The 27,541-nt window shown below is 39.8% G+C and overlaps 2 protein-coding genes across 2 annotated transcripts in view; both read right to left on the bottom strand.

Moving 5' to 3' along the window:
• Positions 1–16,207: 16,207 nt before the first annotated feature.
• On the bottom strand, positions 16,208–21,820 carry LOC124390931 (C2 calcium-dependent domain-containing protein 4C). The gene is made up of 3 exons (XM_046857045.1): positions 19,969–21,820; positions 19,259–19,381; positions 16,208–17,980 (listed from the first exon to the last, which is right to left on the bottom strand). The coding sequence occupies exon 3, from the start codon at positions 17,934–17,936 to the stop codon at positions 16,680–16,682; it is 1,257 nt and encodes a 418-aa protein (XP_046713001.1). The 5' UTR covers positions 17,937–17,980; positions 19,259–19,381; positions 19,969–21,820; the 3' UTR covers positions 16,208–16,679.
• A 2,646-nt stretch (positions 21,821–24,466) lies between these two features.
• ap3d1 (adaptor related protein complex 3 subunit delta 1) overlaps positions 24,467–27,541 on the bottom strand; it is a 35,553-nt gene continuing 32,478 nt past the window's right edge. The window contains 1 exon segment of the mRNA XM_046857043.1: positions 24,467–26,715. Coding sequence (XP_046712999.1) covers positions 26,620–26,715 — 96 coding nt within the window. The 3' untranslated portion in view covers positions 24,467–26,619.

Here is a 27,541-nt window from a genome sequence, read left to right as displayed (position 1 = left end):
CAGCTACGTTTATTTCTCTCCACTGCTTCTCTTTCTCGCCCCATCCTAAGGCATCCTGAGGTTGCACCAGCTCCAGTCACGTCCCACCTAATGTAGGTTATGGACCTTCAAAGTAAAGATGCAGAACCCGCAAACATCCCGAACCATCTAGAGATGTACCAGTGCTCTTTGGATCCCATTTCATGTGGAGTTTGGACATTGGAGTCCTTTGAACATTTAAAGACTCCGGCATGGAGGAGTTGGTGTTGGATCTCTGATGATCTCAGATGTTGAGCTATTTTATGAGTTGCTCAGTAACTGTCTGTATAAGACTGTAGAAAAGACATTACTCATAATCACACACTCATGTACTCATGGTGGTCCTTATATTTTCCTGTGTTTTGTATTGTTTTAAGATTCAAAATCACACATTTGACATCACCAAATGAGGATGGGTTTCCTTTTTGAGTCTGGTTTCTCTTAAGGTTTCTTCCTCATAACATCTTAATGAGTTTTATTTTACCAGTCGCCCCAGACTTCATCATCAGGGACAAACACACATAATTCACTTATATTAAAACAATTCTATAATTCTTGCTGCTTTGAGACAATGTGAGACAATGTGAACTTGAACTTGAACTTTGAAACACCTTAGGAATGAATTCTCACACTGACTGACTTTAACACCATTATGGCTGAATGAGCATAAATTTCCATAAAAATCTAGTGGAACATCTTCTCAGAAGAGTGGAGGTTATTATAACAGCATATGGAGACTAAATGTGGAATGGGATGTTTAAAAAGTGCCCACCACATGAAAAATCTGTACAAATTACAGTTTTACTCAGTAGCTTTGGAAAACAGTAATCCTCGCTTTACCGCGGTTCGAACCGCAGTATATCGCAAAATTGCATTTGCCAGATAATTAATTTGTTTTGCTGATTTCCCTGGATAGCATGATAGACCACAAAACTTATAGGGAATTGTTTTTAAGGAGTTTTATGTTGAAATAATGAAATGTATCTCGTAAAAAGCACTCATTATTCTGATGACAATGAGATTTTCATTGACACATATCCTTACTTTTGAGAAATGAACTGAGGATTTTGAGAGAAGTTCAGGCTTTTGCAAGTAATCTGATGTGTTCTGCTGCTTGTACAAATTGTTTTGAGAAATGCACATAATGCTTTACAAAATTATTAAAAATGGTTAGAGAAATGTTTCACAGCAACTAAGCAACTGAGTAAGGGAATAAATATGTCATACAAATTAAATGACAGAAATAGATTTCAATTCTAATCCTAACCTTATTTGAACATATTATATTGTTATGAATTTGCCAGAGTGAGCTCATGTCCATTTATTCTGCTCCCAATTAAGATCATTAGCTGATAATCAAGCTCTGGATGTGTGTTGTCTTGTATTCAGGACACACAGAGACATTTTTAATGAGTAGTTCAGTGGTTGTCCATGACAGCCATTTGATTTGCAAGCAACTGAATGATGAACTGCTTCAATAGAAATTTACATCACCATACCACAGTGTTTTCAAATTGTGGACAAAGAAAGAAAGGAAGAAAGCGAGAGTAAGAGAGAAAGAGAAAGGTGACTTGGCCATATTAATCGGAAGAAATCAAGTGGCAAGATCCTGGGTTCAAAAGATCCAGATACCAAATATGAGAAAGTTTTAACAATGAAACCAACAAGCCAAATGTCTGGTTTAACACAACTCAGTAGAAACTTTAATATATGGCTCAACCCTTTGCTTTTCCTATAGCAAAAAAAACAATATAATAAAAAAACAACAGCCCGTTAGGACATCACTGAGAGTCTTATCCTGATGAAATGGAAATCAATACAAGTGTCAGTGGGAATCGTGGGGCACCGGAGGAAGCGAGACGAAATAAAGCTAATCCGCTCATATCCTCCACAAATTCTAGCTAGAAGATTTTAGAGCAAGATTAGAGCATGCACAAGGAACAGCAGCGATAATAGAGACAGATTAGAAAGCTGGGAAAAAACAACAACAAAGAGATAGAGATAACATGATTGAGGGAATTACATGGTATCATGAGAATGCTGGATATATATTCTACACAAAAAAAGTTTGTGGACACTTGAGTATAAGATTGGTATGTGCATTTTGAACATCCCATTCCACAGTTAGTCTTTAATGGCTGTTTTAATATCCTCAATTCTTCTGGGATACTTGTGGAGGTTTATTCAGCCTCAAGGGTGTTAGTAAAGTCAGTTATGTATAATAGTATGTGTAATAGGGTTGAGGTCAGAGCTCTATAGCAGGAGATCTTCCACTCTTAACCATGTAAAGTATATCTTAATGGAGATGCTTTGTGTAAAGGGTTAGGGTTAGGGTTAGGGTTTGGGTTAGGGTTTGGGTTAGGGTTAGGGTTAGATCTGACATTCTGTAACAGGTTTGGTACTCTTAGTCCAACTGATGGGAACATTTCATGCTAGCACATGCAGAGACTTTCAGGATTTTTACAATCTGATCTCTCTCTTTCCTGTATCTCTGGCGTTGGTGTGATTTCCACAGAGAGAAAGTTTTGGAGACGCTCTGACCCAGTCGTCTAGCCATCCCAATTTGGCCCTTGTCAAACGCTTGCTCATTTCTCCTGCTTCTAACACCTCAACTTTGAGGACAAAATGTTCACTTGCTGCCAATAATATTTCCCACTCACTAACAGGTGCGATGACGAAGAGATAATCAGTGTTATTCACTTCACTGCTCATAATATTACAACATCATAATGTTATACCGGCTTGGTGTATATATACACTACATCTATCATAAAACAATACTGAAGTATTCCTTAACTTGATGCACCAAAATGAATGCATTACCTCTTTTTATCAGTGTAAATTGCAGTGAGAAAACGTGTGCAGTGGCAGCAGCAGTGACAGATCAGGCTTCAGTCCCACAGGCTTTTCTCTATTTGAGCCAGTCTGGAGATTATGTAAATCCCTACACACATGATCAGTCAAAGTGAAGGGCTAAATCAACCAAACAAAGAAACCTGAGATTTTATATGAACTAAAGAAATTTTTTAAATAAGAAGACAAAAAACAGGATGTACTCCAAACATCTGACTTATGGTCTATATGGGCAAAAGTATTAAGACTTATTCAGCCATATGTGATTTATTCTCAAACTTTTACCACAAAGTTGGAGACACACAATTGTATAAGATGTATAAGAAGGTAGCAATGCTCCTACATTAAAATATTGGAATAAAAGATCTCAATGGGCCTGCTATAAAGCTCTGACCTCAACCCTACTGAAAAATATGAATTGAAATGCTGACTGGACCCCAGGCCTCCTCATCTCACATACATCAGTACCTGACTTTACTAACACCCTCGTGGCTTAAAGAATCTTCACAAATCTTCCCAGAAGAGTGTAGCTTATTATAAGAGCAAATGAAGACTAAATGTGGAATGTGATGTTCAAAAAGAAGCACATACCAATCTTTTGCTCAGGTGTCCACAAACTTTTGTTGATATTGTATATTGTATATAATGTATAATCCAATCACAAAACTGGGACAACTCATATTTCCAATCAACGCTACAAATATCATTTTTTTCTTCAATATGATTGTGAAACTCAACCAAATGCATTTTTTAAAAACTATCATCTAAATGCTACGTACAGAGAGGTTCGGATATAGTGATGAGAAATGCACCTGGGACTTCATGCATAAAGATGCCGTCACCATCTGATAACTTGCAGCTGCGGCTGGCATACATTATTCTGTCTATTTGTTTGCCCCTTTTATCCACTATAAATAGAGCCAGGCCTTCTGGGTGGTGGGTCATGAGTTGGGTGTAACAAATCATTTTGTGTGTGCAGAGAGGTGCCATGAATGCTCACCTAGAGCACGCATCGGATGTCTATCCCAATCAGCTGGGTCTTTGTTGTGCTAATCATTCTCTCAGCATAGACAACAGCCACAGTCTTATATCCTGTCTGTCTGTCTGTCTGTCTGTATGTCTGTCTGTCTGTCTGTCTGCCTGCCTGCCTGCCTGTCTGTCTGTCAGCCTGTCTATCTGTATGTCTGCCTGTCTGTCTGCTTGTCTGTCTGTCTGTCTGTCTGTCTGTCTGTCTATCTGTATGTCTGCCTGTCTGTCTGCCTGTCTGTCTGTCTGTCTGCTTGCATGTCTGTCTGTTTGGCCTGTCTGTCTCTCTGTCTGCCTGTCTGCCTCTCACACAAACACACACACCTTCTTTCCTCCGCCTTAACGCAAGCAAATTAAAGGCAAAGAAGTTTCAGGTATAATTACAGAAATAACAAACCCATCATCTATCATCTCCTGCAACGGCTTGTTACTCTTCTCCTCTTTCGCCCTCGTGTCCCTACGGCTATTTTTATACTGGGATTGTAACATATTGCTTCTGTTTGATGACATCCTTTCTTCCAAGGACATTTTTCCCCTCACAGTTGTTACTGCTATTCAAGTCATTAGCAGATTTAATTGCTAGGTTGCATTTTAATCTTGAGATTTGATCGAGTTTTGATTGAAAACTTGGGCTTCCTCTGCTGATGAAATCACATGTTGATTTCAGCATTTCTATGTATATAATCCAATATAAACATGACACACTCACGTGATTTTAACATCAATTAGTAACGAGATGAATTATTATTATTATGATTTTCTTAAATGTACACTTAGGCATATTTTCACTTCAAATGTAGCTATTAAATATCACTTTATCTATATATCTATACACTCTAAGTCTGAAAATTTGCAGATTCCTGACCATAAGATTGTTAATGTACTTTTTAAACATATGATTCCACATTTAGACCCAATTTCCTCTTATAATTGATCTTATGATATAACTTTTCTCTTCTGGGAAGATGTTCCACTAAATTTGTGGAGATTTGGGCTCTTTCATCCACAAGAGCATTATTAAAGTCAGGTGCTGATGTAGGTGAGGAGACCTGGGGTGCAGTCAGTGTTCACATTCATCCTAAAATTGTTCAGTGGGGTTGAGGTCAGAGCTCTATAGCAGGAGATCTCAAACTCATGTAAAGTAGATCTTCATGGAGCTGGTTTTGTGCACAGGGGCATTGGCATTCTGGATACAGGTTTGGGTCTCCTATTTCAATTGTATGTACAACGATGTGGTCACGGATTGAATAAGAACCACAGACGGCTGGAAAACTTTGGTGTCCCAAAACATTTGTGTATATTGTTTATATACTATACTGCTTTAAAACAAAATGAAAAAACAAAACAAACAAAACTACAAAAGCTTGTACTATGAATAGTATCACTGCCTGGTTTGGGAACTGCACAAGACCCTACAGAGGGTAGTGAGGACCGTTAAGAAGATCATTGTTTGTGAACAATGACAAAAGGACTGATGCCAATGAGATTTTCATTGACCCAAAGACTTACTTTTGAGAGATGAACTAAGGATTTTGGAGTGCTGGCTTTTGCAAGAAATCCAATTTTCCACATTGTTTGTACACTTTTTTTGAGAAATGCACCTACTGCTTTGCAAATATTAAGGATGATTTAAGAAATGCTCCAAAGCAACTAAAAAAACTGTAATAAACACCCTTGTGGCTGAATAAATCTCCACAAATCTCCACATGCAAACTCCAAAATTAAGTGGAACATCTTCCCAAATGGGGATTAAATGTGAAACAGGATTTTCAAAAAGTACATGTGATCAGGTGTCCACAAACTTGTTCCAGTAGTGTATTTCTAACAGGGTTTATTACTGGATTTGGCGTAGTTTTGTGTGCGTTGAGAAGGAATTTTCAGCAGGACCATGACAACGGACCGGTCATTAAAAGAAAAAAGAAAAACCATGAAGCATTGTCCAGATTGTTGCTGCAGACTGCTTCCAATCCCTTAATCTCCAAACAAAATGTACACCAAAGACCAGAAAAGCCACATACACTGTCGAGTCTCCCGAAGCAGAAACAGCAGTCGCCATTTTAAGGGTTTTACTCTTCCCCTTTAGACACCTGTTCAATTGTGCGCTAATTCTCTTTGATTTTATGGAAGCAGTGCATTAAAAAGATGTGCTGGATTACACTGTGCATTATGCTCGTCTTTCTCTCTCCTCTCTGACTCTAATTAAAGCGTCGGCTGTTGCCACTCGGCGGCAGGCTGATGTTAATTCACAGGTGTCCACGTCGGCCAGGTCTCCATAGTGACAGAGAGGTATCCCATTACTCCCCAACATTTTATCGATGCTGATTAACCCGGGCCAGAAACAATGTCTGCTGTCTGCAGCCCACCAAGTTTCAGACTTCAAGGTTGTAAAGACTGGACTGCAATTTGAGGGCATTCAAGTGGAAACCTTTGTTAGGAAGAATACGCCTGTCTCCTGTCTCCTGTTCTGACTCTGTAAGTTACACTTTTACTCAAAGCTGCCAGATGGTAAGGTCTTGTCAGGAGCAGGATTTAAGCAGACTGGAAAGAGGAAAAAGTAATAGTAATGATGATATAGCGATGGTACTGCTGAAACATGACAAAAACCTTCACCGCTCTCAAATAAAACCAGAAAGCATCACTTCAATCTTTCTTAAAATTTTACCAACTTCCCCTGATACTCCGACCAGCAGAAATGTCATGTTTACTTATTTCAGTAGACAGATATACAATGACATTTCAAATGGCAAAACTCAGACTTCCTGCTTAGTATTCATATGTAATTACAAGATGTTTAATACTGGACCAGGTCCAGATGTTTTACACTATATTGGCAAATGTTTGTGGACACCTGGTCATGTGGTAAAGCTGCTTTAAGATGTTCATTATTAAAAGCGCTATACAAATAAAAATGAGGTATGTGCTTTTTGAGCATCGCGTTCCACATTTAGTCCCAATTTGCACTCATAATTCCCTTCACTCTTCTGTGAAGATGTTCCACTAGATTTTGGAGTATGATCATGGCCACAGGTACTGGTGTAGGTGAGGTGCGGAGGCCTGAGGTGCAGTTAGTGTTCATGTTCATCCCATAGGTGTTCAGTAGGGATGAGATCAAAACTCTATAGCAGGCCACTCAAGATCTCCCTCTCCAAACCATGTAAACCAGATGGAGCTCGCTTTGTGCACAGCAGCATTGCCATGCTGGAACAGGTTTGGGTTGCCAAGTTCAAGTGAACGCAAAATTTTATTATACCACATCCAAAGACGGACAAATGTGTGCCTCCTGCTTTGTGGTTTGGAAAAGAATCACATATTGCAGGAAAGATCACTTAGTTCAAAAAGCACAAAACATACAGGGAATTTTGAGGACTGCAGACACAGTGGTTGGCCAAGAAAACTTAATGTAGTGGACAGACACATCATGCATACTTTTCTTCAACATCAGATGTCCAGCAGTTTTATCAGCAAGGAACTGTGGAAACCAGTGGGACTTAGGTACACCCATTTTTAATTGAAGTCTAAAGCAGTCTGGCCTGAAGTATCTTCATGTAAGAATTGCATGAAGTGCTGGAAAGCAGTACAATAATGAGCGTCTGCAGGCAACAGTGAAGCATGGTGGAGGTTCCTTGCAAGTTGGAGGGGTTGAATTTCTGCAAATGGCGTTAGAGATTTGGTCATGATTGATGGTGTCCTCAGTGCTGAGAAATACAGGTGGATACTTATCCATCATGCAGTACCATCAGGGAGGTGTCTGGTTGGCCCCAAATGTATTCTGTAGCAGGACAACAACCTGAAACACACTCAATGTCATTAAGAACTATCTGTAGAGAAGAACAAGAAGTCCTAGAAGTGATGGTTTGGCCTCCATGGAGCCCTGATTTGTGGAAGTTCTGAATGGAAGTTCTGAATGTGGAAGTTTGAAAGAAAGATTTGTGGTAAGTTCTAAAAGATGTTTGAAACAACCAACCTGCTGGATTCCTTTAAAAACTGCACCTAAAAGAATGAATGCTGTTTTGCAGGCAAAGAGGTGAAAGGGTGGTCACACCAAATACTGATTTGATTTGAATTCCTTTTCTGTTCACTTTTATTTCCTTTTTATTATTTAATAAAAACAAACAAAAAACTATTAACGCTTCTATTTTTGAAAGCATTCTTATTTTACAGCGTTTTTTCACACCTACTTAAAAGTCTGTCATGATCTAAGACCTGAGAAGGTTTTGAGATTTTTACCAGCGTAATCCTGTCCCTGTTACACACTTCTGCATTTAATTACATTGCAAAGAGCTTCTATAGCCATTTGTACAAACTGAATGCAAATGACTCAAGACCCTGCGATGTGGATAACAGCAGGAGCACGTGTGAGATGTATCAACGTGTGCTGAAATGTTGCTTTTCTCAGCTCTACAGCTGAGTCAAGAAAAAGTCTCAGTATTTCCTCTTGAACAAATAACAAGAAATATCACGATACACAACAAACACATATTTGCTTTATTTATATCCAGAGCGATGCATTGCTCTGGTTCTGTTTACTTTCAGGTACCAGAGTACACGATATGGACAAAAGGATTGGGATGCTTGATTTCTCCAGCCACATGTGGTCCTTCAACAAACTGCTACCACAAACATGGAGGCGCACAATTTATAGGATGTCTTTAAATGACAAACAAAGTGTAGTTAAATTAGAGCTATTCAGTAAAACACACACACTCTCTCTTTCTCTCTCTCTCACTCTTTCACACACACACACACACACACACACACACACACACACACACACACACACACACACACACACATACACACACACACACACACACACACACACACACACACACACACTGTCTCTCTCTCTATCTATCACTCTCTCTTTCTCTCTCTCTCTCACACACACACACACACACACACTGTCTCTCTCTCTCTTTCTCTCACACACTCTGTCTCTCTCTTTCTCTCTCACACACTCACACACACACACACACACACACACAAACACACTGTCTCTCTCTCTCTCTCTATCACTCTCTCTCTCTCACACACACACACACACACACACACACACACACTGTCTCTCTCTCTCTCTCTATCACTCTCTCTTTCTCTCTCTCACACACATACACACACACACACACACACACACACACTGTCTCTCTCTTTCTCTCACACACACTCTGTCTCTCTCTTTCTCTCATTCTTTCTCTCACACACACACACACACACACACACACACACACACACTGTCTCTCTCTTCTCTCACACACATACACTCTTTCTCTCTCTCTCTCTCACACACACACACACACACACACACACACACACACACACACTGTCTCTCTCTTTCTCTCTCTCACACACACACACACACACACACACACAAGTGCTGAACTTTTTGAACTTTTGAAATTGGGACCTTCTGCTTTCTCCTTCATGTTTCCACCAGGGATGGACATCCCGGGGTTTCCATAGGAACGTGTCACTCTGATTTTGATCGCTCAGTCAGTGTCTGCAGGTTCAATACTCCCAGAAGCCGCGTGATTATTGGAGCGGGAAACACCACCAGGGTTACTGGAAATTAACTGCTGCAGCGAAGCCTGAAAACAAGCCCATGTTTGGTTCACTAGTGTGAGACAGAAATGCGAGGTATTATTTCAAGGTTGTTTTTGATTAGCATGACTTTTGGCACCATGAGCTCACAACCAAATATGTTTCTTGTGGGATTCTTATTTGGATTTAGGAGTTTACTAAACCCCCTGCATGGAATGAATACGAATGAAACTTTCTTCTACCGTGAATATTTATAAAAGTTGAGTAGCAAGCATTTTGTGAAATCAGTCTTTCTTTTATGCACTAATCTGAAAGAGTGTGTCTGAGCCATGAACATTGTCAGGAAGACTTTTACAAAGTTTAGGAGATAAATGTGAGAATGTGTAGGTTGAAACAGAGTCATTAACCGAAACAGAAACAGCTGTGTAGAAGCTTTAAACTGAGTGAGGAACAGCCAAACTGCTGTTAAGGTGAGGTTTTGGAGGACAGTTTCATGTTGCAGGTCCTTCACCATGGCAAGATGAAATGAATATTTATAAAAGTTGAGTAGCAACTCTTCAGGCTATTGTTAAAGCCTGGGAAAATTCCATAGCAGGTAATTTTGCATGGTGTTTCACTTACTCCCAAGTTCATTCCTCTACATGATGGATGGAATAAACCCCTTTTCCCTGCTCCCCAACTCAGCAGTTGCCATGGCAATATCCTGGCCAATAATAGCCCTTGCATTTGAACCCTGAAGCCCAGAGAGGCAGATGAAAATCCCCCCTCCTGGATGGTTTTTAACATAAAGGATGGCTGTTGATGGTGTGATTGTATTAAATGTGGTCTCGTCACCTGGGTGTCCTTAATTATTTCAAAACAGTTTAATAGGAAGGGTCTCTGGTTACAACCTAATGCCATGTTTTCTTCCTTCTTCCTGCATGTCAGGCATCATGCAGTAAAATCCATCACCCGACAGAAAGCAGCATGAGGCTGAATCTGATACGTCAGAACAGGAGAATGATTTACTTCTAAAGCCTGAATACACAACATCTCTTGAGAAAAATTTTCAAGGCTTTTAAAGAGATAAATAATTAAAATAATTAAATAATTAAAATACACATCCAACAAAGGAAATAACACTGAGAGCACTCGTATGGCAGCAACTGACTGCCATCTCTCTCTTATTTATCTCTTTACTCATTCTCTCTATCCCGAGTCGTACAGTTACACCAAAACTTCCTTCTGTTTGTAAGCGAAACGTTTGGTTTTCTTTTCTCCATGATATGGTTGCTGTTTGTAATCCAGCATGTATTTACTTGCAGTCATTTCTGCATTAACAAATGTAATAAAAACATAAAAATTAGACATACATAAGAGTCCGTGTGTGAGGGTCTCCTCTCCAGTTCCTATCAGTTACACCAAACATTATTTATGGACATAAATGTAAGTAATACCTTCAGTAGGGTTACAAGGTCAAAATACCCAACAATAGGCTTCTAAACATTATAACTTCTTTACCTTACAAAGAAACCCACAAAACTCAACTCTGACCTCAAATCAACAGAAGAATATAAGCAGCTGTAGAACAAACACAGCAACAACAGCAGTTCATAGGATGAATCTCACATCTAGAAAAAGGCTAATGAATAACGCTTTCCTCATCTACTAATTCTGCTCCGGAAATTCCATAGACTCCAATAAACGTGTTTTTGGAGGCATCTACGACCCTGAAGAACATTATTGATACGGATATATAATGTCTTACACATACATCCTGCACTAATATTCATATATATTTATTATTAATGCACATTTTACACTGCCCAGAGACTGACTGACTGACTGCCTATCTATCTATCTATCTATCTATCTATCTATCTATCTATCTATCTATCTATCTATCTATCTATCTATCTATCATTTTACTTCTAAACAATCTCACATCTCATCTTATTTTGTTTTTCTATCAGTCCAGAAAAGAACTACAGCGAATAAAATGCTTGCCATACGTTGATCTCCAACGCCTCTTTCCTCGTCACATCCAGTGTTCTCTGTTTTTGGACATTGTGAACATGGAGCCATCGCTGGTAACGATGCACAGACCCACAAGGGATATTTCTGTAAATAAAGTCTTATAAAAATGTATATGTTTTAACTCTCTTTACATTGTACATGTTTGTGAAATCTTATTCCTTGACTTTTATATACCTTTATAATAGTCTTACAGAGGGGGAGAGATGCCACGGGTGGGTGCGGTGGTATTTGAATGAATGAAAAGCAGTTTAGGTTGTTGCACTTCATTTGATGTATTTGTACACTAGAACATCCTGAAACTAAAAAGCAAAAACAGCAAGCGCAGAAGAAAATGCGAACGCAGCAGAAACAACAAAACCAACAACAGCAACAACAAAACAAACACAGCAACACACACAGCAGCAGCAGCAGCAGCAACAACAACAAAAACAACAACAACAACAAAAACAACAGTAACAAAGAAGCAACAACAGATACAGCAGCAGAAGCAACAATAGCAGGAGATACAGCAACAGCTGCAACACAATGATGCAGGATACAAGTCTCACCTGGCCACCATTCATCTCAGCTTTATCTAAATTCTGTCTCCCCATCAGCCAATCAACTAATTTGAACAGTCAGGCTCTTAATGGTGATGAAAGCCAGCTGGTGTCTATTAACCTGGAGGGAGAGAAAGAGAAAGAAAGAGAGAGAGAGAGAGAGAGAGAGAGAGAGAGAGAGAGAGAGAGAAAGAAAGTAAGAGAACTAGGAGGCCCAAACCTGTTCCAGCATGACAATGTCCCTGTGCATGAAGCCATCTTTATTTTATTCTATTCTATTCTATTGTATTCTATTCTATTCTAGGCAGTATTTTATATTATCTTATAATTTTGAGGATTAAATAAAATAAACTATGATTAATACATTTTGAAAGCAAACCTCAAAAACAGGTCTTGTGAATTTTCTTTGTTTTAAAACAGATCAACAGATACTTCATTAAACTCAGCAGAATTTCAAACAGTGAGAGAATTATAGAACAAAAGAGCAGTTTAAGAATGAATGGAAGGAAGACGTAAATGTAATAGTAGGTTGGAAATTAGCGAGCGAAAAGAGAGTTTTTTTCCCGCATTTGACACATTATGTGGCCAAATGTTTATGGACACCTGGCCATAAAGATTGGTGTGTTTTTTTTTTTAACATCTCATTCTTCATTTAATCCCCCATTTGCTGTTATAATGATCTCCATTCTTCTGGGAAGATTTTTTCTGGGCATATCTGAGTATGCTTTTGGAGATTTGTGAAGATGTAGGTAAGATAGTTAGGAGGCCTGGGGGGTGCAGTCAGCGTTCACATTCATTCAGTTCAATAGAGTTGAAGTGAGAGCATTATACCAGGAGATCTTCCACTCCAACCCATGTAAAGCGTCTCTTTGTGGAGATGGATTTGTGCACAGGGACACTACCACGCTGGAACAGGTTTGGGACTCCTAGTTCAAGTGAACTACGCAAAGACGTTCTATACAGTTTGGAAAAGAATGACAAATGACGCTAGGAAAGTCAGGTGTCCCAATACTTTTGTCCATATAGTGTTTTAACTATGACACATTTCTGTCAATAACCGTGGTTTTACACAGACACGGGGAAATACTCTCACACTGAAAGACAGCACAATTCATGATTCCTAATCTTTTTAAAATCAAGTGTTCCAAGTCTGTAATCATGCTGAATAGCAATCGCAGTAAACAGAAACTCTTCCCCTGCTGTTAGCAAACGATTTCTGCTAAACCTGGAAACACAACACCTGGGGTTCTGTGCTTGTGTGTGATTCTTTTTACAGGCATTCTGAGGCAAAACAATAAAAACATGCATAAAAAAACAAACCAAATATAATACAATTTGTTCATATTTCTGTTGTATGTATACGATATAAAAAGTATTGGCACACCAGACTTTTCCAGTCAATCCATAAACTCTTACCACAAAGCTCTATGAATACAATTATATATGATGTCTCTGGGTGTGCAAGCATCACGTATTCCCTTCACGTAAACAAGGAGACTCAAACCAAATTTGTTTCTTCAAACGTTCAGATAAAATACGTCAGCGTGCCTCTTGTAAAACTTGCCATAAATGTTCTTCACTAGAAGGAGATTTCATTCTGTCTTTCAGTTCATCCCAGAGCAGTTCAGTAGGATTGAGGTGCGGTGACTGCGCAGGTCGGTCCATGATTGATATCAGTCCAGACGACTCTCTAAATAACGCTTACAGAACTCAGACGTACTCGTCTCGTCGTACGGTGAAGTCGGGTTCCAACGAGACGCAGTCCAGACGGAACTGCATGGTGTTGAAGTATGGAATGGGAGCCGTGTTGGGTCACGTTTACTTTCCGGAATAAGTCTCCAAATCAACCCCAAATCATTACACTTCCACCTCCATGTGTGAGTGTGGGGGTGAGGGAGTCTGATCACATCTTCTCTCCGGTTCTCCTTCTTACACAAGATCTTTTCTTAGAGACACTCCACAGAACTTTCTTCCACCTATTCACTGTTGCATTACTGTGTGTTTTTCCTGTGCTTGTTCCATAGAAATAAAAGAAGGAACATGCATGTGTCTCAAAATCCATAAAAGAGCAGCCACACTTCTGACAGGCGCTGGATGTAATATGTATGTTAGGAACAGTCCACCTCTAAAATACACTTATACACGTGCCAATCGTGTAACTACAGGACAGCTATAGTCCATAAACCTGCTACTCAGTCTTTATTTATTGTACTGAAAGTTCACTTTGAACTCACAAGCGGCTCTGAGACCTTTTATTCATCACATATTACTTTATTTTTCTCACATGAACCAAAGTATACACACCACAACCGTTTATCAGTGTGTACATCGTGAGGGTGGGGTGCTCATGCAAAAGATAAGGTTTTTGGTCACAAAATCAGTATCAGTTCACATTCAGTTACAAACACAATAAACAGAGCGAAGCGGATTCCGAAAGCACGTACAACTTTCATCCATTTACACATCAAGTATGTTGGATTGGCGCTTCGAAATAAAACATTTTACAAATAAAACCAAATAAAAACCTGTTCGAACAGGAAGACTTGACCCTTCGAGCAATTCTCTGATCACAACCAATATTTAGTTGTTTTGTTTTTTTTCTAGAAAGGTGAACATCAGCAGGAAACATCAGCAGCCCGTTTAATTAAGCAGCATTTCAAGATATAATAAGGGTTAGGGGTCGTTTATACAGTCTGCATGCTCTGGTCTCGAGGGTTTTAATGAGGGATTTCGCTACGTTTTTATCACCACTACAGAGTCACACAATCTCTCATTTGCACCAGCACTAAAACCGGCGCACTGTCAAGCCAAAAGTATTGGGACACCTGACCTTTCCAGCCATATATTCTTCCTCAAATGTATACAATTGTGTAGGAAAGAAGTCTCAGAAGACCAGGTCATAACCCGTGGAAAATTTGCTAACGGCTTGCAAGAACATTCTGGGTCAAAATGTCTATAGATTTGATACTGTATTATTTACGAGGCTTTAGGAGCCGTTATCCAGAAAACACATTGTGCAGTTGCTTTAAAAACACAATTGGACCTCTACATGGTCTAGGGGAACCAAAACCAGGTCCATGAACATCTGATTTACATGTTTAGGAGTAAAAGATCTCCTGCTATAGAGCTCTGATCCTCAACCTGACTGCACCTCAGGTCTCCTCACTTTCCTCCTCACCTACATCAGTACCTGACTTTAATAACAACAACCTTAGCATTGAATGAATCTCCAAACTCCTCAGAATCTAGTGGAACTTCTTCCCCAAAGAGTGGAGCTCATTATATTATTATCTTACGGTCAGGTGTCCACAAACTTTTGTTCATATAGTGAATTTCCTGAGATTTTGGTTAACACCATTATCGTGGAGCATTTCTGTGAAATATTATTGATCATCATCTAAAAGAATCAGAAGATATTTAGCAAACAATAAATAAATAAATGCATAAATAAACTACGCTTAATAAAACGGTTCCCCTTTGATCTCTATTGTCACTAATACTTCACAGAGTTCTGTTTTTTGATTCAATTTATGATTGAATATTTTCTACAGAGTGACACATACGAAGCAGTCAGAACAGAGAGATTGATAAAGAAAGTCTCAGTATAACACAGCACAGGTAAACTTGGTGAAGACATGCAAACCTTCACCTTCACCTCCATCGTTTAAGGCTTTTGAGTGTCACAAAACTATTCAGAAGTGTAAGCGTGTAACAATGCAGCGCTGTCAGACGGGGTGATGTAAAAATCCTCCAGGTTGTTTATTCCTTCTGCAAATTAGCTGGTTGATGCATCCAGGATCAAAGCTGACATTTGCACATTGAATTATACACGCAGGAGTTCAAAGGCTCTGGCCTTCATACACGAGAAGTTTTTTTTTTCTATCGAATGTTCTGTCTGCATCACTTCACACAACAACCGTCTGACGTTCTACAACACCTGCATGTTCTTTACGTTTTAATTCATTACCCTCTGTCTCCTAATGAGACCCTAAATCTTATACACTATACAGCCAAAAGTTTGTGGACACCCGACTGTATAATTGGTATGTGCTTCTTTTTGAGCATCCCATTCCACATTTAGTCTCCATTTACATCTCCATTTACTGGAGATGTTGTGGAGATTTTGTGGAGATTTTGTGGAGATGTTGTGAAGATTTTGTGGAGATTTTGTGGAGATGTTGTGGAGATTCCTTCAGCCACAAGGGTGTTAGTAAAGTCAGTTCACATTCATCATGTTCAATACGGTTGAGGTCAGAGCTCTACAGCAGGAGATCTTCCACTTCAACAATTGTGCGCTTCCAACTTTGTGATCACAGTTTGTTAAAGATCTACACACAGCTATAAAAAGTCCAGGTGTTCCAATACTTTTGACCTTATCAGGTTTTTTTTAATGAGTTTTGGTGTAATTTCTGATTAGATAAAACAATAAAAGCATAACATATAGCTTTTAACTCTCATTAGTTCCTTGGTCAGACTTATAAACATCATTTGCTTACAAATAAATAAGTAAAAATAAACACAATAAAATACCAGATTTATATATATTACTAATAAAACACCAAACCAAAGTGTAAGTTGTAGCCATGCTAGCTGCTAACACTACACACTAACATGATTAGCTATTTACTTAAAGGTACATTAAAGGTCCTCCTTTCAGGGCACTAAGCCCTCATAAGCCCTTATGTAGTCTTAAAGACCAGGCAGAAGCTTCCCCAGAGGAACCTCTCTCTCCCCGACTAGGCTGTCCCTTTTCAGGCTGGTGCCCTTGTTCACCACTTTGATCTTCAGAGCTAGGCTTTTCACCTGAACCGAGCTCACAGAATCAAAAAAGAAATCCTCGTTGAAGACGGGATTGCGGCTGTTCTTGATGATAGTGCTTCTCTGCTTCTGCTGCTTGCCTGGGTTGAGGTAGAGTGACACACAGCAGTTAATGCTCTTTATGTCAAACGTCTGGTCATAAAGGTCCTCAGCTGCAATGATTCGGATGCGCAAACGTGCCGTTCCCGGGTCGTAATCAGCACTCAGCCGGACTATGCCTCCTTTGTGGAGGTTCACCATGTGCTCTCTTTGTCTGTCCTTCCCATGCTGATGATCCAGAGTTCCACCACCTGCGGAAGAGTGGAGCCTCCTGGGCACGCTGGGGCTGGGCTCTGCAGAGCTGCACTCGTCCGTGGAGAGAGAACTGTGCCGAGCGAACGTCCTCTTAGCTTTAACCACTTTGGCCTGAGTCTCATGGGTGAAGATCTTGAGCAAGGAGGCAGAGCGGGACAGCAGGGGTGAGCTGAAAGGGGAGGACTCAGCTGAGGAGCACGTGTCGCTCTCGCCTCCACTAAAGTAGCGATACGGGTTGATGTGAGACGTATTGAAATCTAAAGGGTTCAGATGATTAACTTCAATGCAGGTCTTTCCCGGTGACTTGCGAAGGGTATTGGGGGACGTGACGGGACTCGTGTGGTCGCAGTGAAACAGAGACTCTTTTCGCCGGGTGTGAGGACTCTCCATTAGCGTAGCAAATCCGTAGGAGGTCTGAGTCTTGGGAATATATGACAGAGACATAGCTGTCTGGGACTGAGGGTCAGCATTGGTGTCCCCAGCGACGACATCATCTGCACTCTCAATTTGAATTATATGACGATTGGCAGCTCTTAGCAGGTTTTTGGTGTCTCCGGCTAGTTTGCTGACCAGGCGTGGACTTCGAGGGCTAATGATTTTGTTGCCGATGGTCTGCTCGGAGGTGGAAGGCCGTAGACAATCTTTAGGCTTCACGTCTGGGGTTTCAGTCTCTGGTGGGCAGCTGACCAGCTTAGGAGGGATGAAGAAGTCGGGGATCTTATCAGGTGTAAGAACGTTGCTGTAGATGGGTGCTTTGTCCTGTTTGTCTCCTGCCTCACCAGGTCGGGGAGCGTTGTTCTCCACTGAGCTCCGGATTTTCTCCAGAACCCACATGATTCTTCAGAGTCTGAACCACTGAAACACAGCTGCTTTTCTGTCTGCAAAATTAGGCATTGGAGTTGTTTAACATACACATATGACTGTAGATAACAAAAACATGAATTCAATTAAAAAAGAAATCAGATGGTAATGGATTTTTTGGCTGAGAAAATTAATTGAAAGCAAAACACAGTGTGTACTACGGATATTTGTACATATATTCATTTTTTCAAATGCTTAACCACGTTTCACGGTTGGTGAAGGTTCTAAAAAAGGCATAATATAATAATTTGATATTATTTTTTCCACTGCTGATTTTGCAGTAGGCATTTCACTTCAACTCAATTTTCTTTTTTGAGAAAACACTCATAGTTCTTGCATTAAACGGAGGAATAAAATTGTTGTATTTCTCGTTGTATTTTAGATGATTTAAATGTTAAATGGCATTACATCAGTTCACTGCTCTTCTCTAGTTGATCAAAAAAAGTCATCTAAATATTAGTGATACAGGAATGGGTGTCGAGTTGTGAAACACCATGTTTTTAATAGAATTTCTCAGCGATTAATTTTGAGCACAAGCCTGCTCAGTTCCTGTATAATCACAATAACATTATAATACAAATAATGGGAATTATAATAAAAATAACTGTTATTATTTTGAAAATAACTACTCCAACAGGTTGTCTGGAATAAATACAAGCATTATTTATATATTAATTGATGATGATGATGATGATTATGAATAATTGTTGATGATAATAATAATAATAATAATATTATTATTATTATCACCATCATCAACAATTAATATATAAATAATGTACACATAATATATAAATTAATATATAAATATATAAATAATAATAATAATAGTTATTATTATTATTATTATTATTATCAATTAATATATAAATAATGTATAAATAATATATTAATATATAAATTAATATATAAATATATAAATAATAATTATTATTGTTGTTGTTATTATTATTATAAATATATGTACCAGACAAGATTATTATAAACTGTATTAAAATAATTGAATTATAAATCTCACTGCTACAGTATGGATGAATTTGGTTCGAGACCAAAAGCCGCATATAAAATCAGACTATAGGCAGTAATGCAGAATAGCGTGCAGCCGCATCCTGCGTTCACCTGCGCCTAAAGATCATCCAGATGCTCGACAAGATGAAAAAAACTATCACACACACACACACACACACACACACACACACAAACTTAAATAAAAAGTAACCTACAATAATAAAAAAAAACTCATAAAACACACCATCCCGAAAGCCACCTGTAGCTTTCCAGCAGCTCTGACTTACTCTGATGCTGTGTTTCTTTTCAGTTCTCCTGCGGTTCTCCTCAGCTCTCTAGCGCTTCATCCCCGTCCAGCTGAACGCTCCTCACTCCGCTTCTGAACTGTGCCTGTTAGCGTCTTTATTCACCTGAGGCGACCAATCAGAATCCTCGGATCACCAGCCAATCATCATCATCATCACCACCACCACCACCACCATCATCATCATCATCATCACCACCATGGTGGCGCGCCAGTGAAGAAAAGAACAGACTACAGCCCCAGTGAACCACGGATCCTGTCCAGATACCACTTTACTGAACTTAGATCCTAATCGGACTGGTTTTATCTTGTACACACTAAGAACATGTTTTGATGGGAGAAGCTTCTAGATATCTAAGGAAAAAAGAATAAATCTTGTAGGAAGTTTTTTGTAAAATTGTAGTGTTAGCAATCTAATAAATGATATTGATAAAGTACATTATATACAGTGTTTTACAAAAGTAAGTGCACCCCTCCCATTTCAGCAACCGTTTTACTCTAATTTCTCACGGGACAATACAAAAAAATAAACTATATTTTAGAGTAGTTAATGATCAGCTTGGTTATATTTACTATCCTCTAAAAATATCAACATACCGCCATTATTGTTTAAATCACTGCCAACAAAAGTAAGTACACCCTCAGTGAACATGTCAAAACCGTGTCCAAAGTGTGAATATTGTGTGTGAGCACCATCGTTCTCCAGCACTGCTTTAATCCTCCTGGCTGTGGAATTCACCAGAGCTGCACAGGTTGTTGCTGGGATCCTCTTCCACTCCTCCATAATGACATCACAGAGATACTGGATGTTGGACACATGGTGCTTCTCCAACTTCCACTTAAGGATCCAGACAGGTGCTCAATAGGGTTCAGGTCTGGAGACATACTTGGCCACTCCATCACCTTCACCTTCTGCAAGGCAGTTGTCATCTTGGCATATATATATATATATATATATATAAAAAGAAATGGTTCCCCACCAAGTTGTATAGCACACACAAATGTATAGGATTTGTTTGGATGGGGAGGCAAAGTTTTATCTTCACTTAAACTAGGAGACCCAAACCTGTTCTAGCATGAAAATTGGCATCCCTGTCCATTACATCTGTAATGTAGATAAAGTGAATGACAAGAAATATTGATACACCGGGCTTTTCTAGACATATGTCATTCTTCGCCAAACTGTTAGAGGCACATAACTGTGTAGGATGTTCTTGTTTAGTCAAACTAGGAGACACAAACCTGTTTCAGCATAACAAAACCCCCATTGGTTGGATTAGGAGATCTTCTGCAATAGAGTCAAAAAAGTCAGGTGTCCCAATCTCCAGTCTCCACAAGCACACTCCAAAATGTAGTGGAACATCTTCCCAGATGAGTGAGGTTAATATCAGAGCCAGAGACTAAATGTTGACTGGGATGTTCAAAAAGAACATGGTCTTATGGTCAGGTGTCCCAATACTTTTTTTCCATAAAGTGTAAATCAGATCTGCTCCAGTGTTCAAGTATGGAATCAGATCACAAATTGATCTCAGGTATTATTTTGTACTTCATGTTGCTCAGATGAAGTGTAGAATGTGTTGAATTTAGGTGTCTAAAACCAAACCTGTCTATAATCTGACAACTAATAAAACATACATACAGTATCTTCGTCCTTTTGTAGAAGACGACATCATTCGTTCACTACTAAACAGTGTGTCATCATAAAAAAAAAAACTCAACGCAAAGCAAAATTGGACTTGAGGCGGAACATCTCGTCATTCTTCCCTGGTCATCAGTTGTCCTGGAGACCGGGTCATAACTATAGCAACAAACAAAGGTGAAAAAAAACACATCCATAAGAGAAAAGGTCTGGATGGAGTGAACCTGATGTGAAAGCAGTGTAGGTACACACTCAAAAAAAAAACAAAAAAAAAACAAATCAATAAAACCTACACACACCCACACGTATCTGCAGAACACGTGTCGCTGCCTGTTTGCTTTTGGTGTGTCGGTGAACTGGTTATTCGATGATTAATCTTTAGAGATAAGAGGTCAATAATTCTATATAATATTCTATAGAGTCAGTGATAAAGTCAGCAGAAGGATTATGATACCAAACACAAATATAATAAAGCAGTAGGCTTCGTTAGAAAAGACGGAGAAGCTGAACGGATGAATTAGTACCTTAATGTTATACAAGGTCAAATTCACCAGCTTTCACTAAACCTACTTCAGATCTGTACAGGGTGCAGCTACGTCTCACCTTCACATTTTTTCAGGTTGATGTTTGTTGACTTGAAATATGATACCTGGTTACCAAGATAAATAAAACTCAAGGACCCGTAATTATGGGTTCAGTATATGATTTCTGAACATCCCATTCCACATTTAGTCTCCAATTGTCTCATAATAATCTCCACTCTTCTGGGAAAGATGTTCCACTAGATTTTATGGAGATTCATGCAGCCACAAGGGTGTTAGAAAAACCAGTGACATGTCTGACAGGTTTGAGCAGAAGATCTTCCATTCTAACAGATGTAAAGCAGATCTTCATCAAGCTTGAGCAGGTTTGGGTCTGCACCCCATGTATCCTCACCTCACCTCACCTACATTAACATACCTGAGTTTATCAACACCCTTGTGGTTGAATGAATTTCCAAAAAATCCAGTGAGACATCTTCCCAGATGTGTGGAGCTCATTATAACAGTAAATGAGGATTAAACGTGGAATGGGATGGAAAAATTGTTTTATTCATTTGAGGAATATTATATGAAGGAATCAGCACTGAGTTACTGATCAGGAGCTCGGGGGAGGGTTAAAGCCCCGGTATCGCCGAGCCTCCACTCTTGGGCCCTTGAGCGAGGCCCTTAACCCTCCGTGCTCCAGGAGCACTGTATTATGGCTGATCCTGCACTCTGATCAAGCTGGGATATGAGAAGAAAAGAATTTCACTATGCTGTAATGTATATGTCAAATAAATTAAATTCTTTACTAAAGTTGTCGAAAACACATTGTGCAACATGTGATGTAGAAAACAGGACTCAACAGGAGTCAAAGCTGGTTGAAGAGTTACATGTGCAGACAAGAAAATCAATGGCCTGATTCTTGAAAGCAGCCTGTTTTGCTATTTTGTGAGGTCTTTTGTCAGAACTGTGAGTCACACAAAATGATTTAATAGCAGCTACTTTGAGTTCAGCCAGAAATACACTGAGGATTACAGTAAAGCGCTATTTCACGCTACAGCATAGAAGAATTAAACACCTATTCCAAGAAGAAAATGAGCCTCCTTCAGAAAAAAAAATGCACCTTCTCACACCGAAATGTCACAAGACTTCTCGCCGTCACGTATCCGCCTTGAGCTGCTTGTTAAAAAACCAAAACAGGACAAGAAGAAGCAGATCTGGAACAAATAAGCTTGACCTGAGAAAATTACAGGGAGACACAACAAGTGCAGCTGGACATGTAAAGAAGACCAGAGGATTTGATGTTCCTGTGGGTAATATGTGCTACAAGAATTCGGTCATGAACCTTCAAGAACATGAATAAAACATCAAGAACATTTTTACAATTGAGTTTATTGTCAGGCTCTGGTTTTCATTAAACCGCTTCCTGGAACTGCTCATGCTTTCCACCTGAAGACCTCAAAGCCTTGATCAGTAGCTTCAAGCCTGTCCATAAACAATATACGAATACATGAATAAGTTTGTGGACACCTGAGAATATGTTTGGTATGTGCTTCCTATTCCACATTTAATCCCCATTTACTCTTACAATGATCTCCACCTTCTGAGATGTTCCTCTAGATTTTGTGGAGATTTAAGGAGATTCATTCAGCCAGCAAGGGTGTCACAAGGTACTGATGTAGGTGAGGTGAGGAGGTCTGGGGTGCAGTCAGTGTTCACATTCAAGATGTTGAGGTCAGAGCTCTCTAGCACGAGATCCTGCTTCCACTCAAATCCACGTGAAGTAGATCTTCATGGAGCCGGCTTTGTGCACAGGTGCATTGTCATGCTGGAACAGGTTATGGTCTCCTAGTTCAACTAAACAAAGACATCTTATACAATTGTGTTTATCCTACTTTGTGCTAACAGTTTGGGAAGAACCAAATATGACAAAGTCAGGCAACAGACTGTAAAACTCTTTAAGATGCCTGCACACAAATGACTTTTAGCAGCTTGAAGATGCAACACACCATGATGAGGCGTTCAAACCCTTTATAACACGAGGAATCCGTAATACTGTTCATGCAAAACAAACCAGGAGTTCATTCATCAACACATGCCGCTACTTTAACACACTTGTTGCACAGCAACTCATTAAAAACATTCAAAAATATTGATCTAGTTTAAATACGATGACAATACTGCCACCTTGTGGTTATGTGTTCTAACAGCGCAATTCAAATCCCTACAAGTTTATCCATAATGAGAGAAAGCGAGAAAGAGGTGATGGTGGTGCGAGTCTTCATGATTATGAAACCAGCCTCAAAAGAATATTTCATCATTGTTGAGGTGATCAACTGTTCACTGATGGAGACTCGAGTGCAAAACTTCATTGAAACTGTAGCCATGTGTGTTTACCATCAATAGTAATCTTATGTACATCACATTGCCAAAACAGTTTGTGGATCCCGAGTGCTTTTTGAACATCCTGTTCCACATACAGTCCACATTTGCTGTTCTAATAACCTCCACTCATCTATTTCACTAGATTTTGAAAAATGCTTGTGGACTTTTGCAGCCATATGTGGTTCTTCTCCAAACTTTTATCACAAAGTCCGAGGCACACAGTCGTACAGGACGAACTAGAAGATCCAAATCTGATCCAGCATGACGATTCCCCAATGTGCACAAAGCCAGCTCCATGAAGATCTGCTTTACATGGTGTGGAGTGGATGAGCTCCTCCTATAGAGCTCTGACCTCAGAACCTCTGAACACCTGCGAGATCATTACAAACACCATTGTGGCTAAATTAATTTCCACAAAATCGAGTGGAAGATCTTTTCCAGAAGAGTCGAGGTGATAACAGTGAATGCAGAATGGGGTGTTAAATAATTCTGGTCATGAATCATATAAAATCCCAAACATCACCATAGAGTTCATTAGAGTTCATTAGGGGGGGAAAAAAAAGGGGAAAAATTTCGTATCATTCAGAAGTGGGAATTTATTGGAACACCGCCTTCACACAACAGAAGAAAAGTACAGCAGAAGTCTGCTGGGGGAAACCTTTTAATTAAAGGGAATGTAAAGAACAAAATCACTGGTCATTCATTTATTCTTGAAACATTATATTACATCATACAGTCAGAAAATACAGAGTAGAAGGAGGAGCAGTACCTTCAGAAGAAGAGCACTGAGTATATCGAGGGATACAAGCAAAAAAAAAATCCAGCGAGATTTGAGCTACAGTCGATCAGGAGGGATGTGGTTCCGGGTGGGGTTCGGGTCGGGGTTCGGGTACATGGGATGCTTTTATGAGCTGGTTACACACTATTTCTTAGCGTCTAACATCAACAAAAAAATCTATCGTTTAATGCAAAATAGGAGGATGAAATCCATTTTTTTTCTTCTAATTTGTACTGAACAGATAAAAATACAATCCGAAAGTGTAGCATGATGACGCAAACTTACACTTAATACACTGTATATATTTATATACACAAGAAAAGAAGAAAAAGGAATGCAGGGGAATTAAGATGTCTTTTTTTTTCTTTGACAGACGAAAATGAACAGATTGTAAATTTCTCATGCAAAATCAAAGTGAAAGGAACTCCACATTAAACCTCTAAATAATAATAATAATAATAATTACACGTGCTTCCCTGCGTGTCATGGTTTCGCACGTGTTCATCTAAAACCTTCAGAGGCGTGTTTACGGTTACAGAAATGTGCACTTCGGGGTGGTCGCGGATGTCGAGGGACGACGTCTGATTGGTTGGTTATTTACATGAACGCAGCCTGAAGCTTTGTTGGTCATCAGTGTTTAAATCATACAGAACTGTGCGAGAAATTCAGAGAAGCTTCATTTATGTGCTACAGAGATCTGGACCAGGATGAACAAAAGCAGAAGTTATATTTGAGCAAGATCTTCGATTATTTATTACATTAGATGGAGAAAAAGCGGAAAAAAAAACAGGCGGCGGATTCAGCACAAATCTGATCGTCTGGTTCACACGTGGTTACAGTAGTGACGCCGACGGGAGTGACGTCGAGGACACGTGGAGGAGCGAGAGAAAGAGAGATACAAGGAACCACCAAGTACAATACTGACTGAAGAAAGGATTCTGATCTGATACTTTTGGTTTCTGTTCACTGATCTGTTCGAGAAGTTCTTTATAATCTATTGGGAAAAAGACGATACGGATTCTTTTGTTAATCAGAAGCGAATCACGAGTTAATGATCCTCGAACTTCATCCTCCCGTGCGCTAATTACACGCGTGTTTCCTTAATCAAACCCTCACCGCTTCCTGTAGTGTGTAGGGAACTCGTTAAAAGCTACGTGCACGAAGGTTTAGAGTAAAAGTGTGGGGATTGATTTATTTAGTCAGCGTGAAGACGGAAGAAAATCAACATCTGTATCAGTCAACTGATTTAAAAAAAAAAAAAAAAAAAAAACCCTCACACTGGACTGGAACGTTATTTCTTTCTTTTTTGGGAACAAGTCTGAATAAAAACCTGGTCCGTAGTAGAACTTTCAAATAAAAAAAAATAAAGCACTAGGTGACACTTGGAACTGTGTAATACAGTTACAGGGGAAACAGCAAAAGGTAAACAAAACAATTGTTTGATTGACAGCTGGGATAAATTGTGGGTGGGGCTTCAGGCTTGATTTGGGGAAGAAGAAAAAACAAACAAAAAACGAAAGACACACACACAGGAGAGGGAGAGAGAGAGAGAGAGAGAGAGAGAGAGAGAGAAAAGAAACAGATGCTGAGCAAGTTTAATAGACAGATTAAACAGACTCAGTAAAAACACTGGAAAAGAAGGAAGGCAACAAACGAAAAAAAAATGAAAAACAACCACATTGAACAAATAAATCGAGTTAATAAACTGTGTTAAGACAATGAGGGAGAAGAACGAGGTGGGCGGTGGTTAGTGAGATGAACACACACACACACACACACACACACACACACACACACACACACACACACACACACACACACACACACACACACAGGGGATGGGGATGAGGGGGGAAAATGAGAAAGTCGAATCGAGAGTTCCAATAAATATACAGGTTTATAAGGAGAAAAGGGAAGAAATGGGGCCTCAGTGTTTGTGATATGATTCTGAGTGTCTGGGTCGGGGAGACGGTGAGGGAGAAGGAGGTACACGGGCACCGTCTGTCTCTCGGGCGCAATCAGCATTGCGAGAAGGTCTGCTTTATCTCTTCCAGCACGTTCCCCAGCAGTGATGACTCATCACATTTAGCGTCGATGGACACCGTCTGATCAGCCTAGGAGTGAGAGAGTCGGTCAGACCGGCTACTTTTCCCCTCTTTCTTTTTTCTTAACAACATACCAGCTTCTCTTCTTCTTCTCATGGTGCTAACTGAACCTTCTCGTGTGGATTTCTCCTTCACTTTACTACTGTTTCTATCCACACTGGTGCTTTTTTAAATCCCTCGTCAACTGAACACTGAACTCCTGCACTTCGCTCCTGGCAGCTGCGCCTTTTAATAACATTCGATCACTGCAGCATATCGACTTCCTTTCAACCTCCAACACACAAATACTGCTGCACTCGTCCACTGACTTCCGCCAAAAATAGTCCATCAACCCTCTTCTTCATATCTCTGATCTCAACCTTCACTGCTCCACTCGTCCCTTCCATCCTCTTCCACTGCTTTATTCATCCCCCCATTCTCTACCACTGCTTTATTCATCCCCCCATCCTCTACCACTGCTTTATTCATCCCTCCATCCTCTACCGCTGCTCCACTCATCCCCCATCCTCTACCACTGCTTTATTCATCCCCATCCTCTACCACTGCTTTATTCATCCTCCATCCTCTACCGCTGCTCCACTCATCCCCCATCCTCTACCACTGCTTTATTCATCCCCATCCTCTACCACTGCTTTATTCATCCCCATCCTCTACCGCTGCTTTAGTCATCCCCCATTCTCTACCGCTGCTTTATTCATCCCCATCCTCTACCACTGCTTTATTCATCCCTCCATCCTCTACCACTGCTTTATTCATCCCCATCCTCTACCACTGCTTTATTCATCCCCATCCTCTTCCACTGCTTTATTCATCCCCATTCTCTACCACTGCTTTA

The sequence above is a fragment of the Silurus meridionalis genome, chromosome 9 (genome assembly GCF_014805685.1).
Source record: "Silurus meridionalis isolate SWU-2019-XX chromosome 9, ASM1480568v1, whole genome shotgun sequence".
Lineage (NCBI taxonomy): Eukaryota > Metazoa > Chordata > Actinopteri > Siluriformes > Siluridae > Silurus > Silurus meridionalis.
The sequence above is the reverse complement of the archived record's forward strand: the minus strand, read 5'-3'. Positions and strand labels throughout refer to the sequence as shown.

Coding starts and splice junctions, on each gene's coding strand:
- LOC124390931 (XM_046857045.1), bottom strand. CDS start 17,936: ATGTGGGTTCTGGAGAAAATCCGGAGCTCAGTGGAGAACAACGCTCCC.